Below are 27,111 nucleotides of genomic sequence, written 5' to 3'. Positions count from 1 at the left end.
AGGAACCACAGAAAAAGGCTGTTTGTTCTCCTGGACAATCAAAATTATTTGGCTGATGACAGCCAAAGTAGGCCCTTTTTGCTGGAATGAGTGGTGTGGGCTAGTCCCATCAGAATGAGAAGGTGAGACTGGGTGAAATGGTTCTTCAGATATAAATATAGATGTATAGAGTCCCTACTAACTGTGTATTTGATTTTTATAAAATGCTACAAAGTATTTCTATTTCAATTTCCCATTTAAATAGGACCTTGAAAACTGTTTGATATATATCCTAAGGTTAGGATTTCATGTGTTGATACATAATACATAATGTATTTGAGCTCTTCTTTACATATTGGGATGAGACACAAAACAACAGTTGTGATGAACTTCCTGAATTTTTGCCAAGAGAGAAGTATCATTCCAAGATGTGAAATGCCCTATATAGAGCCTTCAAATATTAAGAAGCAGGCAACTCTAATATGATGTTTCCACATAGAAACTTTTTTTTATTAGTGCTGATGATATTTTGCATACATTAATTTGTCCTTATCCCTTTTAATATTGTTTTTTTGAAATTAGAGATATCCTGCACACATAGTCCGTGACCTATGACCACAATTGAACCCATAATTTCTGTTGTTAAGTGAGACATTTGTTTTAACTCATTTTGCAACCTTTCTTGCCACAGTTGTTAAGTGAATCACTGTAGTTGTTAAGTTAGTAACACGGTTGATAAGTGAATCTGACTTTGCTTGTCAGAAGGTCACAAAAGATGATCACATGACCCCGGGACACTGCAAACACCATAAATATGAGTATTTGCCAAGTGTTCAAATTTTGATTACATGTGGATGCTGCAATAGTCGTTAGTGTAAAAAATGATCCTGTTTTTTTTAATGCCATTGTAACTTTGAATAATCACTAAATAAATGGTTGTAAATCAAGGACTACCAGTATTATAGTCCTCTTCTCTTGTTCTGGAAAGTAATGCACCAACGCAAATTTTTATACTACCAAAATTGATATGGAATTTGTAGTGAAATTTTAGAGTGAAATGCCAATGCATATGTTTTAGATCACGGGTGTCAAACTCAATTTCATTGAGGGCCGCATCAGCATTGCAGTTGCCCTCAGGGGGCTGGGTGGGTGTGGCCTATTGGGTGGGTGTGGCCAGCTCTACATTGTTTGGATCAAGAGTGCCTATGGGAGCCTGGGCAGGAGTGGGATAGATCTGAGGGTCTCTGGCAGAAAGGGGTGGGACCGGGGCAAGTGCCAAGGCATGGTCCACTGGAGGAGCCTCACTGTTTCTCTCAGGCCATGCGGGGGGGGGAGGGCTTATGGAGTTAAGATTGAATGCGTTTCAGCATAGATGGCCACCACAAAATTGTACATTGGCTCCCGGCTGGCCTGGGCTAGGGCCAAGGCAGAGGGGGCTGTTCCCTCACTGTTTCCAGGATGGCTTCATGGGCCACATGAAACCACTTTTTGGGCCGCATCCAGCCCCCGGGCCTTGTGTTTGACATGTCTGTTTTAGATTGTCTGAAATCCTACTAATATAATAATATGTAATTCCATATATGATTATATAATAAGAATTAGTACTGGAAACATCTTTGAATCTGTTTTTGTGTGCAGAACACGTGTACAAAATAAAACCTTGGTATGTAGAAATCATCTTAGGAATGTTTCTATTATAATAACCTTTTAGTGATGGTAATTTTAAAATAAATGGACTCACATATGTTTTTATTTTATTTTTTTAGTTTCCATAGTAGAAAAGACAAGCACAGTTTTCAACAGTGCACAAAGACTGGAAGTTGTTAGAAATTGCATCTCTTTTATATTTGAAAATAAACTTTTGGAGACTGAAAAGGTAATAGGATTTGTTAAATTGTTTGAGGGGCTATTCCAAGTAGTTAAGACATTCCATACAAGTTAAGAGATAAACTGTTTCTAGTCCAGGGTTATCAAACTGCTGGCTCACGGGCCGGACGCATCACGTGGAAGTCGCACCCACCCCATTACCGGCAATGGCAAAACCGTCCTGATACGTTGCACAATGTCACGTGACATCGCAAGTTTGACATGTCTGTTCTAGTCTTTTTAAACTTAACTCTACTTTCATATACTGTATCTGTTACCCTTTTCAGTTCATACTGCAAGTATTTGAGATAAAAGAAATGTACTGTCTGTGAAGAAATAAGTAAAATTATTTGGCATTAGTGTCTCACCTTCATTTCTTTTTCTACCCCTTCTACTGAACAGTTTTATTTAGTTATTAATTATTTAATAATGAGAGATATGTTTCCTGTTTTGTATTTTTCTCTTAAATGAAATGCAAGCTCCTTGTCCAAACTTGAATGTTCCTTTTCTGCTTGAAGAGCAGATGAGGACCAAACTAATTTGCCTCTTAGATTGCTTTTTTTTAAAGGCAACTTTTTTTAGTTTTTTTATTTTGGTGATGTTATTGCTAATTGTACAACATATTTAACCTTTCATAACAATCCTCAAATATATGGAAAAAACTTAGGGTTTTCAATCTTTTCTTAAAATTTAGATTATGAATCCAGTATATTCTTTGTGCTTAGGACATAGCTAAGACCTTGCTTGATTAATTGCTTGATTAATTCTACACTGTCTGCTTTATTATTTAAAATCATGTTTAATTATGAAATAAACTATCCAGACACAAAAATAAGAATTCAGTCCTAATTTAATATGGACAATTCATAGCAAGATTGTTGATGGGCCTTATTTAGTATTAATACTATAGAATATTAGCAGAAAAGCATAATTTAAGGTTAGGATTCTTTTAGTGTCTTACTTTTGTTAGCATTCTTGTCTTTAGACTTTGCCTGCTGCACTGAGAGCCCTCAAAGGAAAAGCAGCTCGACAATGTTTGACACAGGAACTAAGCCTCCACGTTCAACAAAATCGTGCAATTCTGGATCATCAACAATTCGATTACATAATACGAATGATGAACTGTACTTTGCAGGTACATGCATTTAGCCCTATTTTGGTTTCTTTGTGGTTCTTCTAGCTTGCCTTATGTATTTTGCTATATCTAAACTATAAATTATATTTAAAATATAAGTTTTTACTTGAAGTTCATTGTTCTTTTTCTTCTGCTGTTTTGTTCCTTTATTTGCTTTTGGGTGGTTTTGGGACAATTTATTATGAAACTGTTCCTTCCATCTGAAGAGAGGAGAGGAGGCATTTGCCTTACACTCAAAATTTTCATTAAGAAAAGCAATTGTCACATTTGCAGTTGCATATGTGACAATTGCAGTTGCAGTTAAGCACCTCATACAAGAGTGCTTGTTGTTACCATCTTTCGTCTATCATTTTTCTTTCACTCAACTGCATCTTTTTCTCTGGGCATTCAGCTATATCCTTAAGTCAGCCATTACTTGATGACAGCAATAGTCTTTTCTTTCTCTTAAGGCCATAGCCAACCTGCTGGATTCTATTTTGAAGAAAGAAGTCATGAATTATTTCATGAATACTGTCAGGCCTTTGGAAGCATGAAAGCAGTGAAGATACTGGAGTGGCAAAGGCCCAGACCTATTGCTATTTCAGTATTGCATTGTTCGTACACCTATAAAGGCAGATTTCAGTTCATTAAGCATCTGTTCTTATATGTCAAGGATTTTTTCCAACAAAATGGGTTTATTGTAACCTTCATTGGTTGGCCAGTACAGGAACCATAAGTTCCTGGAAAATCATTGGAATGGTTTGGGAACCTACTGTACTCGGGGAATGGAGATCATTGTTCTCTTCTCCTTTTTAGAGTGATGATTGTTAAGTTATTCATAATTAGTGATTGAAGAAACATCCTATCTCATCACCATTTGTAAAATAACTATTCAGATAATTGTTTTGATTGCTTTAGGATTTGTTTACCCAAGCAAAGAAAACATTTTATGGGAGAGCTTAAATTCTAAGTATCATGGTACTAAGGAAGAACATTTAGTTGAAATGAATCATTTTAATAATTTGTGTTTGTGACATGTGAGGGATGCTTTTTCCTACAAGAGACGTTTCTCACTTCAGTTAGTTTTTCCAATGTACTTTATGGCTGTGCAGTTTTCTGAGACTTACAATCATTGTCTTCTTTCACAGTTGTTTATGATTTAAATAGGGAATAATTATTGGATACAAATTGCATTTGAAAATATGTTTATAAATAAAGAAATTTAATAGGCAACTTTATGATAATCACAACAGGATCTTTAAAACTTCTGTTTTTGAAAATGCTTAAAAGCACAGTAAGCAGAGAAGTAAATTATTTGAGCTGAATTTTAAATGCTGCAAACAAAGATTATGTCTTCAGATTCTAAAATGTTTGTGTTCAGCAAGCAAATTATGGCATAGTTTAATGCCTATTATCTCTTTGAACATGTGACCACTTTGAACTAAAGTGAAGCCTTTGGTTTCACTTGGACAGGTACAGCAAAAATGAAAGTGAGGCTGCTACTATATGATACTTTCCAGACAATTAGTTTTCTATTTATGACCATTATTTATTTTTCATATCTTCTGTATTTTTTTCTGAGAACATATTCTTTAAGGAGCAAAATATGAAAGAACTGCACAAACATTATGGTTGATAGCAGTTGATAGCTATAGTTGATAGATAGTAGATATCTGCCTGGAAACATCCAGAAGCTGTTGGTGATGTCTTATTGAATGAGCAACGAATTACTTTTTTTCAATATCCAGTATTATTATTCCATAATTAAAGCAACAACAAAATAATAGTGTTCAATACAGGTTATGAGTCACCTAATGATAAAATGTTAAAATGCAGTCAGTACATTTATGAGCTATCATTTACCTTTATTTATGCTAGTACAATAAAAAAATAATGAACATGGGAATTGAGTATGTCTCTGTCTAATAAAATATGATTCACAGCTCCCTCAAAATCAATCTTTGTAAAAAAAAAAAAAGAATGTTTGAACTATAAAAATTAATGTGCCATAACAGGGTTCACATGAAAAATTTAATAATACATAAACCAGTAACCTGTAAATATGTAGAACTAACTTAGATTTAGTATAGATTTGTGAACTACAGATGACTTTAATGCAAAAATACATTTTAAACTAAAATGCAAGCCAAATAAAACTGGCAATGGTATAGATTTACCGTTTTTTCCCATCATACAATTGTAAAATGCAATCCAGTATTATCTTTAGACTATCTAGTCTCAAAACCTCTGACTAATATAATGAATAGTAATATAAAGGGCAAAATCGTTAAATACTTAAAAAATGTCAAAAGTTATCTCTTCTGTTTCTCAAAATTTCTTCCCACAAATTCTTTATTTTTACACAAGGGATATCTTGTGGCACTTTCCCAAACAAGGCTCACTCATTTATCCATTCATTTGTGATCACACTAGTTTTCAAATTGTTTGTAGTTAATGTATCAATTATAAACTACATTACTTTATAATTCTTCCTATTACATTTCTATGGATTACAATTAAAATGTTTCCGTTTCAGATAAACATAACTTAATTAATTTTCAGGCTTTAGGTCATGAATACATAGATTTAAGGCATACATAATTTACTTTAAATTTAACTAGAATAATCTAAGATATGTTAAGAAATTATTTTCATTTTCATATTAATTTTTCTGAGTTAACAGCATTGTTTGCTTTCCCTCCCTTATTTTATTGCTGAAATCTTCATACTCTAATTGTGGCAATTTTATCAGCCCAGAAAAAGAAAATATCCACATGTGTGAGAACTGGCCATAGAAATGCTGGTTTACTTATGTGTTTATATTTAGGAGTTACAGAGCAATGTTGTATTGTGTGGTACCAAATTTATGTTTATTTGATTATTCTTTTCAATTTGCTTCTATTTTTTTACTTTTTTTGTCTGAACGGTTTGCTTAATATTGGGAAAATGTTTTTATCTACTTATCTCCTTGAAGGCCTGTGACTCAAATTATTCTTTTTTCCCCATCATTTAATTGTAAACTGCAATCTAGTATTATCTTTATTAACTTACTTCAATTTAAGTAAAGAAGAAAGATTCCCTTTTATTAACTTACTTCAATTTAAGTAAAGAAGAAAGATTCCCTTTTATTCTTCACCTAATATTAAACAGAGCGGGAGACTTCCAATTGAAGGCTGATGGCTGCGTATTAAAGAAAAAAGTATCCATGTTTCAGGTCATTTTAGAGGACTGTCCTCCATAAAGTAAACAGATAAACAAAATGAATTACTGAAAAATAGCAGATAAAATGTGAAAATGTGAAGGACAGAGTCTCTGGGAGCATAGTTTTTCCTTGTTTCTGTAAGTGGGAAAAATAGTAAACATTGTAAAACTTTTAAAAAATACTATGCCATTTTATTGACCATAATAAACGTTTGATTTGCTTTAAAAAGTAGAAAGCATCTGGAATTAACTATTGTCTGAACAGTTGCACTCATAATGGTTCTGTGTTCCGTTTCTAATGAAGTTATAACAAGACCATATCTAACAATAGGTTTTCATAAAAACAAAATAGCAATCAAAGTAGCAAGGGAAAAGTAGTTAGGCTTTGTAAATCCTTCAAGGAAGATGCCAAGTGAAATGCTTCATAACACAGGCAAGTGCACACAAAGAATTTTCTTCACATCATTAAAATTGTAGTTTTTTTTCCTCCAGGCTTGTGCAACTGCTTCTGTCCAGCTCCCCACTGTCTCATGGCTGCTCTAATAATTCGAAGAGAAGTGCTTCACGGGCACTGCCCTTAAGTGCTCATTAACCATGTCTTGTAAACTGGGGAGAGCTATCAAGTGGAGTGTCACAAAGTTCAATCCTGCATCCTGTATTACTTTTTAATGCTTTTATTAGCAAATTCAGAGAAGAAATAGAGGAAATGCTTATCAGATTTTCAGAAGACACAAAATTAGGCAGTGTGGTTAATCCCATAGAAAATAGGAAAATGATCCTGATAGGTTGGAGATAGGGCTGAAAATAACAGAACAAAAATTAAGAGAGATGCAAAATAGCCCTCTTAGGAAATAGAAATTATGTAAGGGAGATGGCAATGGTAAATCACTTCCAAAAATGTTGTCAAAAAACCGTCAGGAATTTATCCAAGTGATTTGAAAGAACTTTCTTTTAAAATGATGCAATAAGTGAAATATGGTTCTGAAAAGTAATGTATTGAAGATCATGGTTGCTGCATTTGAGAGGGAAAATGGAGCTGATCATTTTTAAATTATATATGAATGGGTTCGAAAGAGGGCTGAGAAAATATCTATGGATCCTTCATATTCTGGACATACACTATTTCAACCCCTTCCCTCAGGATGCTATTGCAGGGCATTGCATGCCAAAAGAACTAGACACAAAGACAGTTTTTCCCCCTCGTGCCATTACTTTGCTGAATACTTCATTACCATAGTACTGTCTTATATCTAAGGATATTTAGTCATGCAGTATGGCTGTGTTACTATTATCCTTTTATCTTTTCTACTATCTTCTCCTATTAGTATCTTCTTGACTATGAGCCAGCAGTGTGTAGCAGGAACCAATCCTGGTTTGTATAAACAGAGGTATAGAACTGAGATCACACTAAGTATTTGTACCACTTTATAAGACCTCACCTGGAATACTGCAACCAATTTTGGTCACCATACTACAGAAAAGATGTTGAGACTTTGAAAAAAAGTTCAGAGAAGAGCAACTAAAATGCTCAAAGGCCTGGAGATTAAAACATATGAAGAACGGCTGCAGGACTTGGGTTTGGCTAGTCTAAAGAAAAGAAGAAACAGGGGTGACATGATAGAAGTATTCCAGTATTTGAGGGACTGTCACAAAGAAGAGGGTGTCAAATTATTCTCCAAAGCACCAGAGGGCAGGACAAGAAACAATGGGTGTAAACTGACCAAAGAGAGAAGCAACCTAGAATTAAGGAGAAACTTCCTAACAGTAAGAACAATTAACCAGTACAACAGCTTGCCCCCAGAAATTATGGGCACTCCATCACTAGAGATTTTTAAGAAGAGATTAGATAATCACTTGTCTGAAATGGTATAGGTTCTCCTGCTTGAGCAGGAGGCTGGACTAGAAGACCTCCAAGGTCCCTTCCAGATTCTGTTCTATTCTATTCCATTCCATTCCATTCTATTCATGCGGAAAAACTAGTGGAAGATGTTGCATTTGGGTATTTTAGCAGAATGTTCACTAAAGATTGGAAAAGGGTTAATACAATTTAAGAAAAAAATGTGGCATGTGGTTTTTATGCGTGCGTGTAATGTTGCTTACCCTGAAAGGAATTAGCATGATATATCTGTCTGGCCCATGAATTCTAAACCCATAAAGAAAAATGAATATGACTTGAATCTAAAAGAAATGTATGTAAATAATAATAAAAAATGTTCCTGAAAAGTAACTTTATTTCCATATTCTATTGTGGTCCTCTCCCTGTACCTTACTATTTCGGATCTTGTTTAAATCAAATCCAGAGAATATTTTGTACAAAGCTTATGGCTAAAATGATTCATTTTCATTTTCCGCTTAAGTGAAATGTATGTTACAGTGCAGCATCCCTTTAAAATTCACTATTAAAAAAAATAAGGTGAAAAGTGGTCTTTTACAACAAGACAAAAAAAAACATTCCTCAATGGAAGAAGATCATATATTTTTGTTATATCTGGATCATTGCCAGGTCTTTATTCTTTGGGGGGAAGTAGGTCTATTTCTATTTGTTTCTTTCTGTGTTTCATTGGGTGTTGTTTTTTAATTAACCCGCCTCCCCAAAAATGGAGATGTTCTTTTTTGTGTGTGCTGGAGGGGAACTGGAGCAGAACCTGAAGACATAACAGAACAGAAGAATAACAACATAGTGGAACTGGTGGAATTTATTCATTTTTAGAAAGGCAAAATCAGAAAAATTAAGCTGTGGGAAAATGGAACAAGTAAGAGGAACTATAAAAAGAATAATTAGTATAGACCAGCGGTTCTCAACGTTTTTGTGACGGTGACCCCGTCACACAAACGCTATGCGCATGCGTGGCACGGTGCGCATGGGGATGCCCCCACATGCGCGGTGCGCATGGGGGACGCCCCAAATGTGCAGCGTGCATGTGTGGCGCCCCCACATGCGCGGCCCCCCACATGCGCAGCCCCCCACATGCGCGGCATGCCCCACGCATGGCGCACATGCACGGTGGTGCCCCATGCATGGCGCGCATGCATGGCGGTGCCCCATGCACGGCGCGCATGCGCGGCGCTGCCCCCGGGGGGGAGAAAATGGCGGATCGCCGCCTTTGGCGACCTCTGAAAAATGGTCGATTGACCCCAAATGGGGTCGCAACCCATAGGTTGAGAACCGCTGGTATAGACTGAGTCTTCAAAAGCAGCAGACAGAAGGGAAGGAAGATAAGTGAGGACGAGAAAAAAATAAACTAAGGATAGGATGAACTAAGTTCAAAAATACAAAATTTCAAGTAATTTTTTTTGAATATATTTTATTGTTTTTTTAATTTTAACAAAAAGTATTTAAGACACACCGTGGTGTTTGGGTAAACAAACATTCCAAAGTAAAAAAAAAACATACAAAAACAGCTCAACTTAATACATTCACTATCATCTCTCTATTTCTCACAGATAACATAATAGATTTAATATATTCCGTTTCTAGCTTAAGTTTCTATTACTACTCAACCTGTTTTAAAGCTTTATCAATTTAGAATTCAGAGTAATTATTATGAGTGATGTATAAAGCCTATGTAATTTATTTTGAAAAGCAAAAATTGTTCCTAACTTTTCTCTGAACATTTTCTAAATTAAACAAAAGCTGCCTAATTTGCCATTTTTCAAGTGATTAAATATATATGTAAAAGTAATAGTTTTAGCACAAAAAGATTAACAAAATTAAAGCAAAATACAGGCCGGCAGAATTGAATATGGTAATATCCAAGTAATCTAAGTTTCAGGTACTCTTAGCTCTCAGAGAGGACAGGGTTAATTTGGAAAAATTCAGATACTGGCATTTTTCTGAGACCCATTCCTTTAAATCTATTCATTAGAGATTTGACTCTACATCTTCGACTTCATTGAAGGAAGAGGAGCAGAAATTTTTGCAGTCTTCTGATCTGCCATAATCTGGTTTTGCTTTCTAAAACAAAATGAATTATTGGATAAACTGTCAGATCAGTGGGGGGGGGGAAGACACAACTGTATTGAAATTGAGTGTCGGTATGTCCTCTGTGTCTTTTTTTTTTTAAGTCTTGCAGTCCGAAAGAGTGAAGAAAAATTCCGAAAGCATTTAAGTTGCATGTGATTTTGATAAATTGTAATTAGATTCGAGGTAATAGTAGTCTTTCACATGCTGCCAATTATGTAAACCATAATCTGTGAAGGATATTTTTTCCCATTCCACAGTTTCTCAGGTTCTGATTTAGTATTTTATTGTACTGTTATAAATCATTATTGTGTTGAAATGACAGTACTGGACAGAATATCTTTTTAATTCTTGTAACATTTCCTAGAAATATTTGCAGCTAGCAATCAGCACTTTTTTTTAAAGATTGCTGGGCTGCTTTCTCAGAGTACACAAGGGAAAACTATTGCCAATCCAATGTAATGTTTTAAGCATAATTTCTGTTGTAAGCCTTTGAGTGTTGACTGCAGGATTTTTTTGGGTAGCATTTTCAGAAGTGGCTTGCCATTGTCTCCTTGGACTAAGAGAGAGTGACTGGCCTAAGTTCACCCAGCTAGCTTTGTGCCTTAGGTAAGATTAGGACTCATAGTTTATCAGTTTTGAGCTTGGTATCTTGACCAGTACACTAAACTGGCTCTCTTAGAAGCTGTCTAGGAGGGCATCAGTCAATTGCTTAACTAGTTATTAATCTGTTTAACAAAAAATTATCTAAAGAGAATTTTTTTTCTTTCATTTCTTCTCAACTTCTAATTTTGAATAGCAGTATTTGAGCCCTGTTAGTTGCAGTCTTCTTTGAAAGAACAAATGGACTCATTGGATGAAACTCATTATATAAAAAGATTGAGAAGTATTGGTAATCCTCACTTAATGATGGTAATTTGAAGCGACCGTTCTGTTGCTAAGAAAGTAGTTTTAAACTCAATGTGACATTACCCTGCTGACTTATAATGGCAGGTGTAGTAGTCCCAGTTGCTGTCATTAGGTGAATCCTGCATGGTCATAATATCCCACGGTCATGTGATTGTCATTTGAGACCTCCCCATTGACTTTGTTGGAAGCCAAGAGTGAAGGTCATAAATTGTAGTAGTGTGACTATCAGATATTGCAATGTAATATAATTTCAAACAATGGCTGAACAAGTGGCAATTCAATACCTGTATATAAAAATAAAGGTTTCCCTTTTCCAGTCGTGTCTGACTCTAGGGGGCAGTGCTCATCTCCGTTTCTTAGCTGAAGGAGCCAGGATTGTCCAGAGACCCTTCTACGTTCATGTGGCCAGCATCACTGTATGCAGAGTCGCACAGAACCCTGTTATATTTCAACTATTTATCTACTCGTGTTTCCATGCTTTTGAACTGTTAGGTTGGCAGGAACTGGGGCAAGTAATGGGAACCCCATTGCATGGAGCTCAGATCTTGTAGCTGGGCTGTCAGCTTTCCAGTTGATAAGTTCAGCATCTTTAACCACTGAGCCATTGCACCCCTACCTGTATATAGACTACCACTATGACTTTATAGAGGATATCCATTTGCTACATTTTAAAATGCTTACCACCTTTTTAACCTCTTTCTAATTTGCAGCATTAATTGCTTTTTCATGGCTCTGTTTGGCCTTTTGAATCAGTCAAAAAGCTTTCTTCCTTTTATTTTCTCAGGCAGGACTACATACTATGCCGAGGTGTTAATGTTTCACCTGTACCAAGTAATTAGTTAAGCAACCATTAACAAACATTTATTCAGTAACGGTTCAAAGTTAGGGAAAAACTACATGAATGGTAGCTGCTCCTGGTTCCCCAAGGTTTGGTCGTTGCAGTACCCCAAGGTCATCATGACTATAATTCAGGTGGTTGGCAGCCTACTTGCCTTTAGGACCATAGGAAGTTACAAATCTCCCCCCCCCCCCATCCACCTCTCTCCCCCTCCATTTCTGCCTTTTTGGCTCCTTGGCACTCTGCTGCCTCTGCCAGCCTTACCTCCCTAAGCCTCAATTCGCCTGCCCCCCAGCTGATCTTCACTATCTTCTTCCTCCTCCTGCTGATGAGGCATGCATGGCCAGGCCCTTTGTCAGGCAGCTACTGGCTGTGCCACACCTTTTTCCCAAGGCCATGTGCAGCCTTGTCCAAACTGCATATAGCCTTCTCATTCCAAATTATATGTAGAAGTCGGCAGGATGTTGCAAGGAGGTGCTTGCTTAATAACCTGCAATTTTCACTTAATAATAGCAGTGGGGACTGGCAGGATTGCTGTAACTGAGTGATGCGGTCACATGATGTCTCAGCTTATATCCATATTGCTTATCAGCGGAAATTCCAGACTCAAGTTACTATTGTTAACCGAGGACTACTTATAAACAGTTTTACCATACTATTAGCAGTACACAAGTGTTTGAAAAGCAAAATACAGAAAGTCAGCATAAAAATATCTGGAAATAGATGTTAGTCAACATTTGCAGAAATATCCTCTGAAGGAGAAGGGCAAGGGAATGTCAATCCGTGACTATGAATCTCACCACACACTAAATCATCCAATTCTGTTTCCATGTGAATCTGCACATAGTCTGAAAGATGAGGCATGCAGGATGTTGCATTGCAGTGTCAACACATTGGAAAAACAATAATGGAATTTCATATTACATGTTTTATCTGTTTTAAAAACTGCTTCTGACTAGCTAAAACTAGTACAGCTATATATTTGAACTTACATACATGCATGCATATATGTATTTACTTAAATATGTGCATAGAAAAGTGAACAATATAGTTTTCTGAATAAATGAAACTGACTTCAATTTAATGAACCCACATTTAGCAAATTTTGGCTGCAACAGATCAAATTTCAATCAAGATATTCTTCCAAAATAAAGGAAAAGTCTATTGCATCTGAAGTAGCCCAGACAAGGCAGTTGAATTTATGTCAATTTTATGAAATTGAATTTATATCATTTGTGAATGATGTCATTATGCACATGAGGTGAACAATATATTTTATAACAAATCATTTGTAGTAATACAAATAGCATAATTTATGGAATTTGTATAAATAGCATGATTTTTATTATTTTTTATGAATATTTAGGACTAATGGCACTTTCTTCCCAAATGATCCAATAAACTGAAGAATCAGTGAATGTTGGAATGTTATAGCTATTCTTACATTAACATTTTTGTTTCCACTTAGTTTAATTTTTAGTCCTATCATAATCTAGGCAAAAATACTTGTCTGAGCAACAGACCTAAAATGTCAACTACACAACTCCTACTAATGTGTTGTGCCTTGAATTCTTTATGTTTGCCTATATTTATCCATTATGTCTTCCTAATTTGTTATATGTTATAAAACATCGCCTTATTTAATTAAAAATGCAAGATACTTCTGCAGATTCTAGCATAGCACAGTGAATTGTAGATGGTGGAGTTTAAGATTTGGATAGAGTTGAAGTGAATGAAGTCCTGCTGTGAAATATAAGGCATCTTGGCATCCCAACCATTTCCTTGGGAAAAGATTACAGCCTGAGTGTGCCTGAACTTTATTGCTATGGGCCTCATACAGTTTTCAAAAACATCCAAGGCATTCTCACTAAAGAAATTCAGATGTGCTGAAATTCATTCTTGTACTTCATGATTGGCTTAAGAAGGAAATAAAAAATATAACTTAGGGTTTTTTTAACTCTCATGTTGTAACTTATAGAAACAATACTGCTGTGAAATATATAAAATGATGGGGGTCAGTACAAATTTTATTCAATGACTCTGGAAATGAATGTGTAGTATCACTGATTTCTGTTGCTGTTAATACTTCAAAGCTTTCCAGGACAGATGTTTTCAATTGTTAAAATTCATAAACCTTGTGAAGTAAATCAAGGTAAAAATACTTTTCATCAAAGTAATTGATTCCAAGATTGATTAATGAAAAATTAGATCAAAGTGAAGATTTACTTTCTCCATACTCATTCTGAATTTACTGAAAGTCACGAATGACTAGTTCCTGAAAAATCAAATTTGGATGAAAAATAGTTGTAGTTTAATAATTTAAAATACAGCTCTACATCTCATCATCTTATGTCTCAGACTGCAGAAAAGTTAAGAAATCCAGTAAAGATGTATGCTGGTTAATTAACAGGTTAACTTGTTCCTAGGTTTTTTTAAAGACTGGCTTCGATAAACATGATGTTGTGAAGTCCACTGGTTTATGTATAAGCACATGTGATTTGATGTGCATTAAAATCTCCTTATTCAAGCATTCCTGGAATAAAACCCTTGCATAATCCAAGATTGCTGGTATGTGATGTGATGACGAAGCAGAAGTTGCTGAGTTGATCATTATTCTCAAGCAATCCAGTGACATAAAGCTGTATTTTTAAAATAAAGAATAGACTGTCTTTATTTTAATTTTTACTCTCTAGCTAAAATCTTAGTGGTTGCACAGGGCAATGTTTGAAGAACAGTATATCAACTGTACAGAATATCAACAAGTCTCCACTTAATTTTATTAGACATGAGGTTTATCAGGTTTTAGTTTGGGCCAGGCTATAACACTCTAGGTAAACATATATTATGTATTTCTTTATGTGTCTGAAATATCTGTATTTACATCAAAATGCTCTAAACAGCATAATTTTCAGTACAATTGCTGAAAGCTTTAGTTTTATGGAATTTGTGGAAGATTTTAATATTATGACATCGTGGTGCATGGTCCCCATCTTTTTGAGTGGGTATGTTTAACTACAGTTATGGATACTGTCACAAATATTGTCCTTCACAACATCCTGAGACAACAGTGGGGGATTGAAGACAGCCCTCCTTTCACAGTACCAACAACTGCAGCCAAAAGAGAGGTTAGTGGATGGATTGGTTCCTTGGAAGTTGTCTCTGGATTAAAGAGAGGACAAGGATTACCCACAAATTTGGTCCATAAAAAATCTCCCTGTGAAGACATCATAAAATAGTGATCTCCAGTGAGTTCATTTTGCCTAAGCCATAGTTCAGCACCATTAATTTGGACACTGGGTTTGTCTACTTCCTCTCATAAGTATTTTTGGAGACCTCTTATTTAGTTTCTACATAAATAAGGTGTTCTAGGTGTTAAGAACCATCCAAAGGATAAATTTCATCACTCAAGAATTTCCTACCCTGAATGAAATAAGTTTTTTTTGTAACTGTAAGGATTAAAAAAAAATAACTTTGGGGAAACAGCAAAAGGCAGAATAGAATGTTGATTTTGGAAAGTTAAGAGACAGATGGAATATTTTATTGGATGAAACAGACTGAGGATGATTTGAATGTAAATGTGGATTTTTAAAATAATGCTAGATTACAAAATGATATGGAAAAAGATGCTGTGAATCTGAAAATGGATTTAAAATCATATGTGATATGAAAAAATGCCACTATGGATTTACAACCAGTTGACGCCTTAATAATTAAAGAGTAAAAACAAATACTACATCAGAAGAATGACTTTAATTTTTTTTTATCTTGGATATACAAAAGGGACATGTTAAATTAATGGAGCTATTCCTGAGGGAGACAGTGAGAAAATGATAAAAAAAATCAGCTTGAGGGACATTATTTCACAGGATTAAAGAACAAGAAGAGAAAGCAGAAGGAATTCAGGATAAATTTATTTCATCAGGGTTACTGATAGCTATTAATGAAATTTCATTTTGATCAGAACTGAATGAGGAGGCTTTAAAGATATATTTATACGGGGAGAGTTATTTTGCTTGTAGTCTTTGCTTGTAGACTATGGGGTAAATTATTATCTGACATCATAATGATGATGATGGGCACACTATTACCAATGGATAGACACTCGGGATCACAATTCTGGATTAAAGGGATAATTTCATAGATTGTCATCTGTTTAAAATGATATTAATTCATGTATAGAATTTCTCAATCATCCAGGTCATGGTTTTCCCAAAGATGCCTTTTCTAAAAGGCAACTGGACTTTCTTGGTTTTTTTTTCCTCTTTGAAAACGTTTCACTCCTCATCCAAGGACTGAAAAAAGCTTCTTGGATGAGAAGCAAAATGTTTTGAAAAGAAAAAAAATTTCAAAAAAGTCAGTTGCCTTTTAGAAAAAGGGCTATTTATTCATGTAACTTTAAGATAATTGTAAGCTGCCTAGAGTCACTTGGATGAGTTGGGCAGCTATAGAAATTGAATAAAACAAACAAATAAAAGAAGCTATGGTTAAAATATAGCTTGTTTGCTTTAGTGTCACAATTCAATATGAAATATTCAGGTATTTTTGACCCAATCTGTAGTCAGGTAATCTTCTTTCAGTGACTATTTGTTCAGAGACCATTCAAAATTATGACAGCACTGAAGGAAGGACTTATGACCATTCTTCATAGTTGTGGCCCTCACATATGGTTACATGATCACAGTTCAGATGCTTTGCAACCAACCCACAGTTACGATGGCCACAGGGTCCCACGGTCATGTAATCACTATTTGCAATCTTCATAGCCAGCTTCTGACAAAGTTAATAGGGAAACTAGTAGAAGGTCACAATGGCGATTATGTGACTTCAAGATACTACAGCTACACAAGATTCACCTGACAGCAACTGGAATTGCTGCATCTGCCATCTTAAATTGGCACAGCCATGTGATTTCGTGCTTTAGAACCATTCACTCAGCAACAGAGTTGCTGGTTGAGGAATTCTAGGAGTTGAAATCCACAAGTCTTAAAGTTGCCAAGGTTGAGGACCCACTCTTCCATTGACAGTGTTAAAGTAAGGTTTGATTTCAAGTCAAAGCAATTTGCATAAGTGGAAGGGATTCAACTGCTAAGGTAGTAAAATATTTTGATTGCTTCTGTTCAAAAGTGTCTCTCTTTTGTTTTATACATCTTAATCTGTCAAAAACTTAAGACCAAAGGCACAAACGTGTTGTGTGCACGACCCTGAGAATAAAAGTCAGGCCATTCGTTTTAATCATTACTTTTTTGTTGCTTTTCAAAAGTATGTTTTCCTCATTGTTGACATTTTTGATGGATAATTATTTTAATGGCAAATAAAAACACAATAGCAATTGTTGAGAGCTGAAAGCAGGTTTGCGAAAGCAGCTTGTGCAATCCCTCCATAGAGTCAAACTGGATATGTTTTTGAAATGGTTATTTGCAAGCAGATGCTGTAAAACAGCAATCTTGGGGCCTCCTATCAAGACTGATATGAGTCTCATCCTCAGTTTCCTCTGAAAATCATTGCCTCTGATTTTGTTTTGTTTTTTAAATATGCAAGTGGCTAAGGGAGTTGTGGGCGTTTTTCCCCCTTACTTGCTAGTTGTATAGTTGTGTGTACGTATTGAATAGAGGTGCAGAATAATACTGATTTGTTCCATTGGATGGAATCAACCATCTTTTTTCCTTTAGAAAATGAATATTTTCATTTCACCTAGCAAGTACTAAAACCAGAAGCCTCAGAGGCAGAGATTCAGTGATTAGCTTGGATGACTACGCTTATTCCAAGAACTAGAAAAGCCTTTTACTTTTTGTTTGTTTATTTATTTATTTAGAAAAATTATATGGCCACCCAACTCACAATCACTCAGCCAACGTATAAATAGAATAGAAATAGAACAGAATAGAACAGAACAGAACAGAACAGAATAGAATAGAATAGAATCTGGAAGGGACCCTTGAGGTCTTCTGCAGGAAAACCTATACCATTTCAGACAAGTGACTGTCTAATCTCTTCTTAAAAACTTCCAGTGATGGAGTGCCCACGATTTCTGAAAGCAAGCTGTTGCACTGGTTAATTGTCCTCACTGTTAAGAAGTTTCTCCTTAATTCCAGGTTGCTTCCCTCTTTAGTCAGTTTCCAACCATTGTTTCTTGTCCTGCTTGGGAGAATAATTTGACGCCCTCTTCTTTGTGGCAGCCCCTCAAATACTGAAATACTGCTATCATGTCACTCCTGTTTCTTCTTTTCTTTAGACTAGCGAAACCCAAGTCCTGCAGCTATTCTTCATATGTTTTATACTTTTGTACTTATACCTTTGGTTTTTTTCTACATAAATGTAAAACCTGGCTTTTCTCCATATTAAAATTCATTTTGCTGGATAGGGCCAATTGTTCAAGTTTGGATCCTGAGCTTGTTTTCTGGGATGTTGGCTATTCCTGCCAGTTTAGTGTCATATGCAAGAAAACCCCTTTCTCTATGGGCATGAAGCTTCACAAGGAGGAAGCAACCACAGATGGATCTCCTTAAGAGAGGGAATCCGTAACACTTCCTATCTCCCCCCTCTCATGGATCAGGTACATGTAACTGGGAAAATGCAGTCCTTCAAATTTAAAAAGAATCCAGCAAGTGCCTAGTGAAAAATACAGACAATAGCAATGGGAGTTTCAATTTCCCTTTCTTATCTCTTTCCCTTTCTTATCTCTGTTAGATAATTTTAAAATCTTCTCCATTCTCCATTTTGGACTGTAACAACAATAGAGTCCCGTGTATTGTTGTAATGGATTAATCTGCTTTCAGGCTGTTAGCTGCTGAACTTGGTTGATATAGCTCTCCCAGACACTAGTCATTTATGTTTGCAGCATTTTACCAATAAACATTCTAATATATATTTTTATTCTATCATTTCTCTTTTTTCCTTGAATAGGCCAAAAGGTTTATTTTCAATATATTTCATTTTCCTCTTTTTTACCCTTCTCCATTTGCTTTAGGTAGCATACGTTGAAGAATTGCTTATAGCCTGGGCATGCCAGTTTAGAATTACATATGTGAGATGGGCAGCTATATAAATTAATTGAACAAATTAGTGGTTTGAATGGTTAATGCTCAAAATGCATGTTTAAATATCTACATTTTTCCTAGAATGGAAAGAATAGAACCCTAAGCAATATTTTTATCTTGGTGTAATTGAACACATGTCAGAAGTCTTCATGTTTTCTAAATCCTGTTCTCTTCCTCCTATTAGACATAAACAGGTTATACTGTAGTTCTTCAGCTCAAACAAGATGCTTCTGTTTTATATAGAAAGGTTATATCAGTTCTCCCCAGAGCCAAGCTGCCAGTATTCCGCTATAACTATGTGCTGGATATCACGGGCTTGATCATTGGAGAAAGTATTGGGGTTATACAGTACATTCACACTAAGTTGATTTCAAGGGATTGGACACTGATACCAATTGTACTTGGATATATATCTAACTTATTCCTGTAGTTTTTCTCCAGAAGTGGTCTGTATATAAATATTTTTCATTGGGAAATGTTTTTTTAGTTTATTTTATATCAAGATTTATTTAAAAGAATATCAGTGCTTCATTTTATTTTTAGCATAACTGTGCTTTGTTTTTGGGTTACAATTTCTAGGAATGTGTCTCCTGGTTAAAATGTGAAACATTTCAATTAATAATTATAACTTGCTAACCTTCTCTTTTTTGTTTTGTTTTATGAACCCAAAGGATTGTTCATCTTCAGAAGAATATAATATTGCTGCAACATTATTACCATTGACAACTGCTTTTTATAGGGTAAGTTGTGTTCTTCTAAGAATTAAGAATATATTTCTAAGAATATATATATAAAACTGCACTGAGATTATGTAAAGGATGAAGATTACAAGAGTATTTTACCCAGAGCTTGTTCAACTTATTTTTCTGTCTTATTTTCTTCCAGCCCAACCTCAATGTCTTTCTAATACTGTTGGGTTTCCTGTCTTTCCAACATTGTGTGATTCTAAAAGGCATTAATGGTTAAAGAAATCCTGAAAGGATTAGATTAAATTTCATATTGAATTTGACATGGCAATATTAGGCATTCATTAGGGTTGTCCTACTCTTTGTTTTCTTGTACTCTACATAGAGTGGGGAACTGTAAAGAAGTATCCCTCCTTCCTTCCTTCCTTCCTTCCTTCCTTCCTTCCTTCCTTCCTTCCTTCCTTCCTTCCTTCCTTCCTTCCTTCCTTCCTTCCTTCTTTCCTTCCTTCCTTCCTTCCTCCCTTCCATGACAAAGTGTTATAGGGAAGGAAGAATCATCCCTTCTATAAGGATATTTCACTTATATTCTATAATTAGTCTTGACATTTCTAATCTGTTTCTTTCAAGTGTTAAGTCTCATAAATCTAAACAGCAATTGAAATAAAATAGAAATAAAAGAAGATATAAATTCTGCAGTTTCAAAATAATAAAATTAGGACAAAAATGTACATCAAGAATCACTCTTTGTTTTGATCGAGATTATAGCTATAGAGCATATTATAGGCAGCTCTACAAAATTATTGGCATAGTCAGTCGCAAAAAAATGAATTATCAAAAGCCAAATTTACAATGATATTCCCCACCTCCTCCTGTAGCTCCCTTCCCCAGGGTACTCCCTCAATTTACCCTTGACATCATTCTAAGTAGGATGGTTACATTTCCAAATAAAGTCCTCTGCTGAATCATCTTATCGAATATTTTTCTAAAGATTGTATTGAAATACATAGTAGATTTAAAGGCATTATTGGAAGTAAAAGAGTGGTGGAGGATGCAAGAACCAGTTTGGTGTAGTGACTAAAGTACCAAGATAGAAACTGGGAAACCATAAGTCAGAGTCTTCCCTTGCCCACAAAGAGCGGTGGAGGGCATTGAGCCAGTCATTCTCTTTCAGCCCTAGGAAGAAGGCAATGGCAAACCACTTCTGAAATTTTGTCAAAAAAGTTGCAGATACTTGTCCAAGCAGTTGCCAGGAGTCAGCATAAGTCAATAGAGGATAATTACATGCATCAAAGTATACTGGCATTTAGTTTTCCCATTTAATTTGTTTTTAAATTAAGAACAATAACATAACATTTTTTAAAAAAAAATGGTGTCCAATGACAAATATTGGGATTTCTAATGCTCCTTTCACAGTGATTCTAATTAGATTAATTGTTATCTAAGCCAGGGGTTCCCAACCCCCAGTCCGTGGCATGCCAGAAACCGGACCGCACAAACGAGCGAAGCCCATCCATTGGATGCAGGCAGCACACAAAACCATGCCCCCTCTGGTCCGCGGAAAAACCTCTCCCCACCGAACTGGTCCCTGGTGCCTAAAAGGTTGGGGGCCTCTGATCTAAGCTATTTAACAGTCTGTGCTTAATCACTCCTGCTATCTGCACTACATTTGAATATTTTAACTGAATGGTCATATCGTTTTAAACCAGTGTCTCTCAACTTTGGCAACTTGAAGATAGGTGGACTTCAATTCCCAGGATTTCCCAGTCAGTCATGTTGAGGTCCACATAACTTCAAGTTACCAAGGATGAGACACACTGCTGTAGATTAAAATTCTAGCCAAAGGCTAATAGAACTGTAATCTAAGGAAATAGGAGTATTTAGTTGAATAACAAAGAGAATGTATATTTAAAATATATTGGAGTTTTTGTTGATGCTTACCGTAGTAAAAATCCAATACAGTAATTAATATCCTATGACTATCTTCTGACAAAACGTGACAGAACAGGATATGACTGTAGAAATTCATGGGCTCTTAGCTTTCAGCATTAAACTCATTAAACTATTGGATGCATACTTGTGGTCTGGAAAATATTTTACAATTGTTCAGCAGCAAGCACCAGAAAAACCTTATAGTATCTTAACAACAACCGTCTTCCCATTAATTGAATTTTTATTTACTGGTCTAAATAATCAGAGGAGTGTGATTCATTTAAGCCAGGGGAAGCATTCTTCATTGTTCATGTAAAAATGTCTTGTGTAAATAAACAACTTTAATCTTTAGTACAGAAAACAATGTTTCTGTTTACCATTAGTAATAAAGTTGGAATTTGTTTAATATATCAATAAGTACTTGTACTTGAGATACAATGTTTCCTGTATTTCTTTTAAAGATTATTAATTTTTGACTGAGTACTATTTTATAGTAGTGGAGTTTTAAATCACTTTTAACATTTTCAACCCGTCTGAGGAAATTCTTTGTACTCTCCTTAGAATATAGGAAGCTGACTACAAATGTTTCACATGCAGATTTGTTTGAGCATCTTCCTGTGGTGAGTTAGTGCATACTTAGCTTTGCAAATTATAAATCAGCACGAGAAGAGGAAGTATAGTTTAGCATGTTCCTCATTTGCTTAATGCATTGAATGCATTGAATATACTTGATTTTTAACAGGTTAAAAAAACTTTATTGCGATTGCTGGTATATCTAATAGGTTAGTCCAATAACTAGACATTGATTTCAATAATCATGATCAAGGTTGCAGTTTTACATACACTACAGAGTAAATCCCATGAAACATATAGATCATACATGTAAACTCACATTGCATTGCGCTCTAAATCACACTTTAACACATTTGTGGTCCCATTGTTTTTGCTAGAATGTGCAATTTGATTGGTTTTATATTCTCATACAGATAGCATTCTCATAGCAAAGTAAATGAAATACCATGCGCCATTTCTTTAAAAATTGCAGTTTGCACATGGGCTGTTTAAAACCCATAATTCAGAAGGATTTAATCAACCTGAGAACAGACTTGCTGCTGTTTTTAAAATAAATCTGTGGCTGTATTTTATCAGAGCATTTTAACAGATTTTTTTAAAAGAGATAAAGCACACAGAGACAAAGCAGCCCTGTCTGTTCTTGAATAAAGCTCATATTTTTAAATCTATATGCTATTTATGTCTGGGGAATGTCTGGGCAGTCATCTATAATCATCTGTACTCATCAGATGGATAACTTATTTTTGGTTACATTTCCTTAAGGATACTTGGAAGCCACAACTTCCTGAGGCTAAAACTGCAAAGGATTGAATTTGGAAGTTGCTCTGGTTAAAGGATTCTTAGCAAGCTGTAGAAGATTGTGCTTTCTTCTACCAGTCTCTCCTCTTTTTTACCAATACTTTTCTTACCAGCCTTAATTATCATTTAAAAGATGCTACAGACACCCTTAAATGAAGGCAAATATGCATGTCCTAAGACAGTGTTGCAGGAATTCAATCTGGGTTGGTCACCGGGACCAGAGGTTTAGTCTTCCAAGCTTTCGGACTCATGCTGGTGCCCATCCTCTATTTAAAAGATTCTACAGACAACATTTATACAAGGATTTCAAAACATTTTCTCAAATTGGTTTGAGGGGCTTGTTCCTTTGCCTCTTGGTTTGCCCCCTCTTCAGGTAACCATTGCTGGACCCACTATACGGACAATCTTTGTACAGTAGCTATCCTCCCCTTTGGGGGAAGGGTGATTGAGAAAGTGGTTGCAACAGTTTCAGAAGATCTTGGATGAAGCGGATTATTAGGATCTCTTTCAGTCAGGATTCAGTCCCAGGTATGGGGCAGAAATGGCATTAGTCATGCTTTTGGATGATCTCTGATGAGGGTGAAGTTGGGGTTGTGCATGCAAACTTGCCCTACTTGACTTCTCATTGGGTTTCAATACGATCAACCATGATCACCTCAAGAATTGAGGGTAGTGTGCTGATTCACCTCGTTCCTCTGAGGCTGATTCCAGTTGGTGGTGGCCGGGCAGGACACATCCCTCCCTGGGTCTATGCTATGTGGGGTGCTTCAAGGTTTGGTATTCTCCCTGCTAGGTGAGCTCATCTATCGCCATGGGGTGAGGTTTATTCTGGACCTGTGAGGGTCTAGATGGGAAATAACAGGCTCCAGTTCAATTGAAGTGTTTTTGGGTTGGGGGGCCTTCTGGTTCTAGGACTATGCCATCTTCGGTGCTGGATGGAGTGACACTCAGCACCCCAGGCAAACAGTCTGGGGTTCCTTCTGGATTCCTTGAAGAGCAAGTGACAGTAACAGCTAGCCACCATGTGCGGCACATTATTAACACCTTATCAATTAACAATTGTAACATGTTAAGAACTCACTGCATTTGTTGAGACTTTTTGAGATTGACTGAAATCTTTTCATGTATGTGAGTTTGGCAACCTCTTACTCGATGGTGGAATTAAAGTAGCATTTTTCTAAAGCAATCACTAGAGTGTCCTGGGAGATTGAAATGCTGATGTTATTTTGTCTTCATTTTGAGTCCTCATGTCAAATTTATGACCATTAATTATTTTGCACAAAATTTGTCCCATTTATCCTATATAGGATCCAGAGGGGTCAATGTAAAACTTCTATATAAAACTGCTGAACAGAAGTCAAACATTCTTTTTCCAATTGTTGAAGGAAAAGTGACTATTTTATTAGGCTGTCTTAACAGAGAAATAATATATACTTTTTCCACAGAAATCTATTGCCCTCTGCTGGTGATATCTAAGCTTCACTTAATGGCATTCATCCCAGATTTATTTAATTAAATGTATATAATCAGAAAAATTAAATAGAATAGTTTGAAGATTAGGTTTGATAGTAGCACAAAATAATGTTGGATAATTTGTATATTTTTATAGAGATACACTAACATAACATGGTGATTCTTTATTCATTGATGATTTGTATTTTGATGGCTATTGCTCAGAATCCATGTCTAAAGTTCAGTTTGGTTTTGAAGAAAGGAGCCAAATTAGGCGGTTTGTGGAGCTGGTGGGAACAAACCCACACTGTGTGGTGTTATTGACTATATATTTACCTGAAAAGGATGTGTTCTCCCCTCCCCCTGAATTATCTTGGAGATCTATTATCTTGGAGATCTATTACTCAGAAATTGCAACTAATGAAAGCAAGTGGGAGATAAGAGGGGGCAGAAAGCACTGCCATTGTATCAGCAGATGAGACAAGCTCTTTTGCCTGCCATTTTTGACAGAGGGTGTATATTTGCAGGGGAGAGTCTTCTCTGTACATGGAGGCTTTGCATGCAGTTGAAAACTCTGGGAAATCAGAATCCTCATTTGGTGGAGAGTCTTTATGTGTAGAATGACTGTCCATAGCAAACCTCTGCTCTCTATAAATAGAAGGCACAAGAGGTTAGCAGACTGATTGTTTGCCGGAGATCAGAAATTCTAAGACTGGAACTTCTATAAGGATTAAAGTCACTTTATTCATTGAAGTTTACCACAGAGGAAATATCCATAGATTTCAGCAGACATTCAAACAAATAGAAAAGCTTTCATTAGTTTGTTTCCTTTTTGCAAATATAAAGTGGGAAATAGTTCATTAACCCAAGGAGTACTTCCCTAGTGTCCATCCCAGTTTGCATGGAATAAACTAGCACTGCAGAAGCCAATGCACTCTAATCTGGGCATAAGAACTACTGAATTCAGCTGGGTTTAGAATAAACATAGATAAATACTTGCTTTCCAAGCACAGATTTCTACAGGCTATCACACTGTGACATGATGTGTTTATGTATGTGTGCCTATGATAACAGCAGTTTGTGAATGAAATAATGGTTTGTGTGTGCCTGTTTCTCATATACTGCTATAACCCCAAAATCCTGGCAATTTAAAGTGGTTTCTGCAAACAGAGAAATATTAGGAAAAAAATTATTTAATGCAAGTATCAAACTCTTATTTTTGTTTTTTGTAAGTTCTGGATTCTTTGAATTAGCTAATATAGCTAATTTTCTATTGAATATATTCCACGAGAAAATTATGGGCTCTACCTAGTATTATTTCTCATGAAAGCACTTGAAAATGGAACTGATGGTAAACTGTATTCCATAGAATGGATTCCCATTATTTTTTCATTATTACAGGTGGGGTTAAATTTTTATGGAACTATTGTAGTCTGAGTAGCAAAAATGTACACATTATTTTCAACAGTTCCGTTAGGACACTGAATTAGTATTAGCTATTTCTAGAGTAGAAATTATTATTGTGGTTGGTTGTACAATCAGCTAGACATTTAGACTATATTTTACATTTTTATTCAGGCCTGGGATAGCCAGATTATTGTTCAATGGTTTTAAAGTCACAGGACGTAGGTTTTTCCAAGTAAAACTGCCTTTTGCAATGCCAATGCTATTATTTAATGGTACATTAAGGGATTATAATTTCAAAAATACTTTATTATCAAAGCTCTAGGGAAAGCATGGAAGTCTGAATGCATTCATATTTCATCCATATTGCATGTAATTTTGATAAACAATACTTTTACAAAGGAAAGACACACACTCATTCCCACAATGAAAGAATGGCTGGAGTTAGCGGAGATGGTAAAATTAACTCTTCTAATTAAAGAGAAGAATTTATCTAGTTTTGTTTCCATTTGGTAACCACTTCTGGATTTTTGTACTTGAAACTGATAAAAAGGAAGTTTAATTTTAGGTTTTGATTATTAGAATGATTTTGTTGTTATACAAATGGCTTGAAACATTTAGAAATGTAAACCAAAAGGTTGAGATTGTAGCTTTTTTCTATTCTGTTGCACTAAGTCACTACTTTTTTCTTACTTTTTCACTTCTTTCCGCAGTTCTCTTCCCTCTTTAACTTTTCAATTTTTGTTTCTATTTGTATTTTATCCTATAGTAAACTTCAATAAAAATACTTTTTGTACTTTGGCCAATATGGAGATTGCACTAATTAAACCTTGTGAGAGTCTCTATTTCTGATCACACACACAGTCATTTTTGATAAAGTTGTTACTAAATTTCCCTTCCATGACTTTCACAAGTAGAGTATTTACTGTGAGAAACAAAGATATTATGAAAATATTTAGGGGTAACATAAGGTAAGCCTACAAGGTCTCTGTAGCAGTGATATAAAGTTTCAGATCTCTTATTTTATAAGTATAAATCATGCACTGTTTGATTAAATTCAGACATGGTTTTCAGATATGGCTTTTTCTGGAGCCAGTATAAGTAGGAAATCGGATGGTAGTCCACTATAGGTCATGTCTGTTGCCTATCATTATAGTGAAAATTCAAGATGGAAAATAAGGCTTTTGTAAGAGATGTGGATTAAATTATGAGTGTTTTGCCCTCCCTTTTGGATTTTTTTTAAAAAATATATTAGGCAAGATAGATCCACACAGATTTTATCAAAGCACAAGCATTGCTACAATTATTTCTCTTGCTATCAAAGCACAAGCATTATTACAATTGTTTCTAGTGCTGAAACTATC

The 27,111-nt window shown here is 35.5% G+C and overlaps 1 protein-coding gene across 2 annotated transcripts in view; it reads left to right on the top strand.

Annotated features, from left to right (window-relative positions):
- SBF2 (SET binding factor 2) overlaps positions 1-27,111 on the top strand; it is a 228,370-nt gene that overhangs the window by 147,804 nt on the left and 53,455 nt on the right. For both annotated transcript variants that reach the window (XM_039350252.1, XM_039350253.1), the window contains exons 15-17: positions 1,746-1,855; positions 2,831-2,980; positions 19,577-19,645. In XM_039350252.1, coding sequence (XP_039206186.1) covers positions 1,746-1,855; positions 2,831-2,980; positions 19,577-19,645 — 329 coding nt within the window. The remainder of the gene's footprint in view (positions 1-1,745; positions 1,856-2,830; positions 2,981-19,576; positions 19,646-27,111) is intronic.

This window comes from Crotalus tigris, unplaced genomic scaffold (genome assembly GCF_016545835.1).
Source record: "Crotalus tigris isolate CLP2741 ecotype Arizona unplaced genomic scaffold, ASM1654583v1 scf7180000018308.1980950, whole genome shotgun sequence".
Lineage (NCBI taxonomy): Eukaryota > Metazoa > Chordata > Lepidosauria > Squamata > Viperidae > Crotalus > Crotalus tigris.
This window is presented reverse-complemented; position numbering and strand designations above follow the sequence as displayed.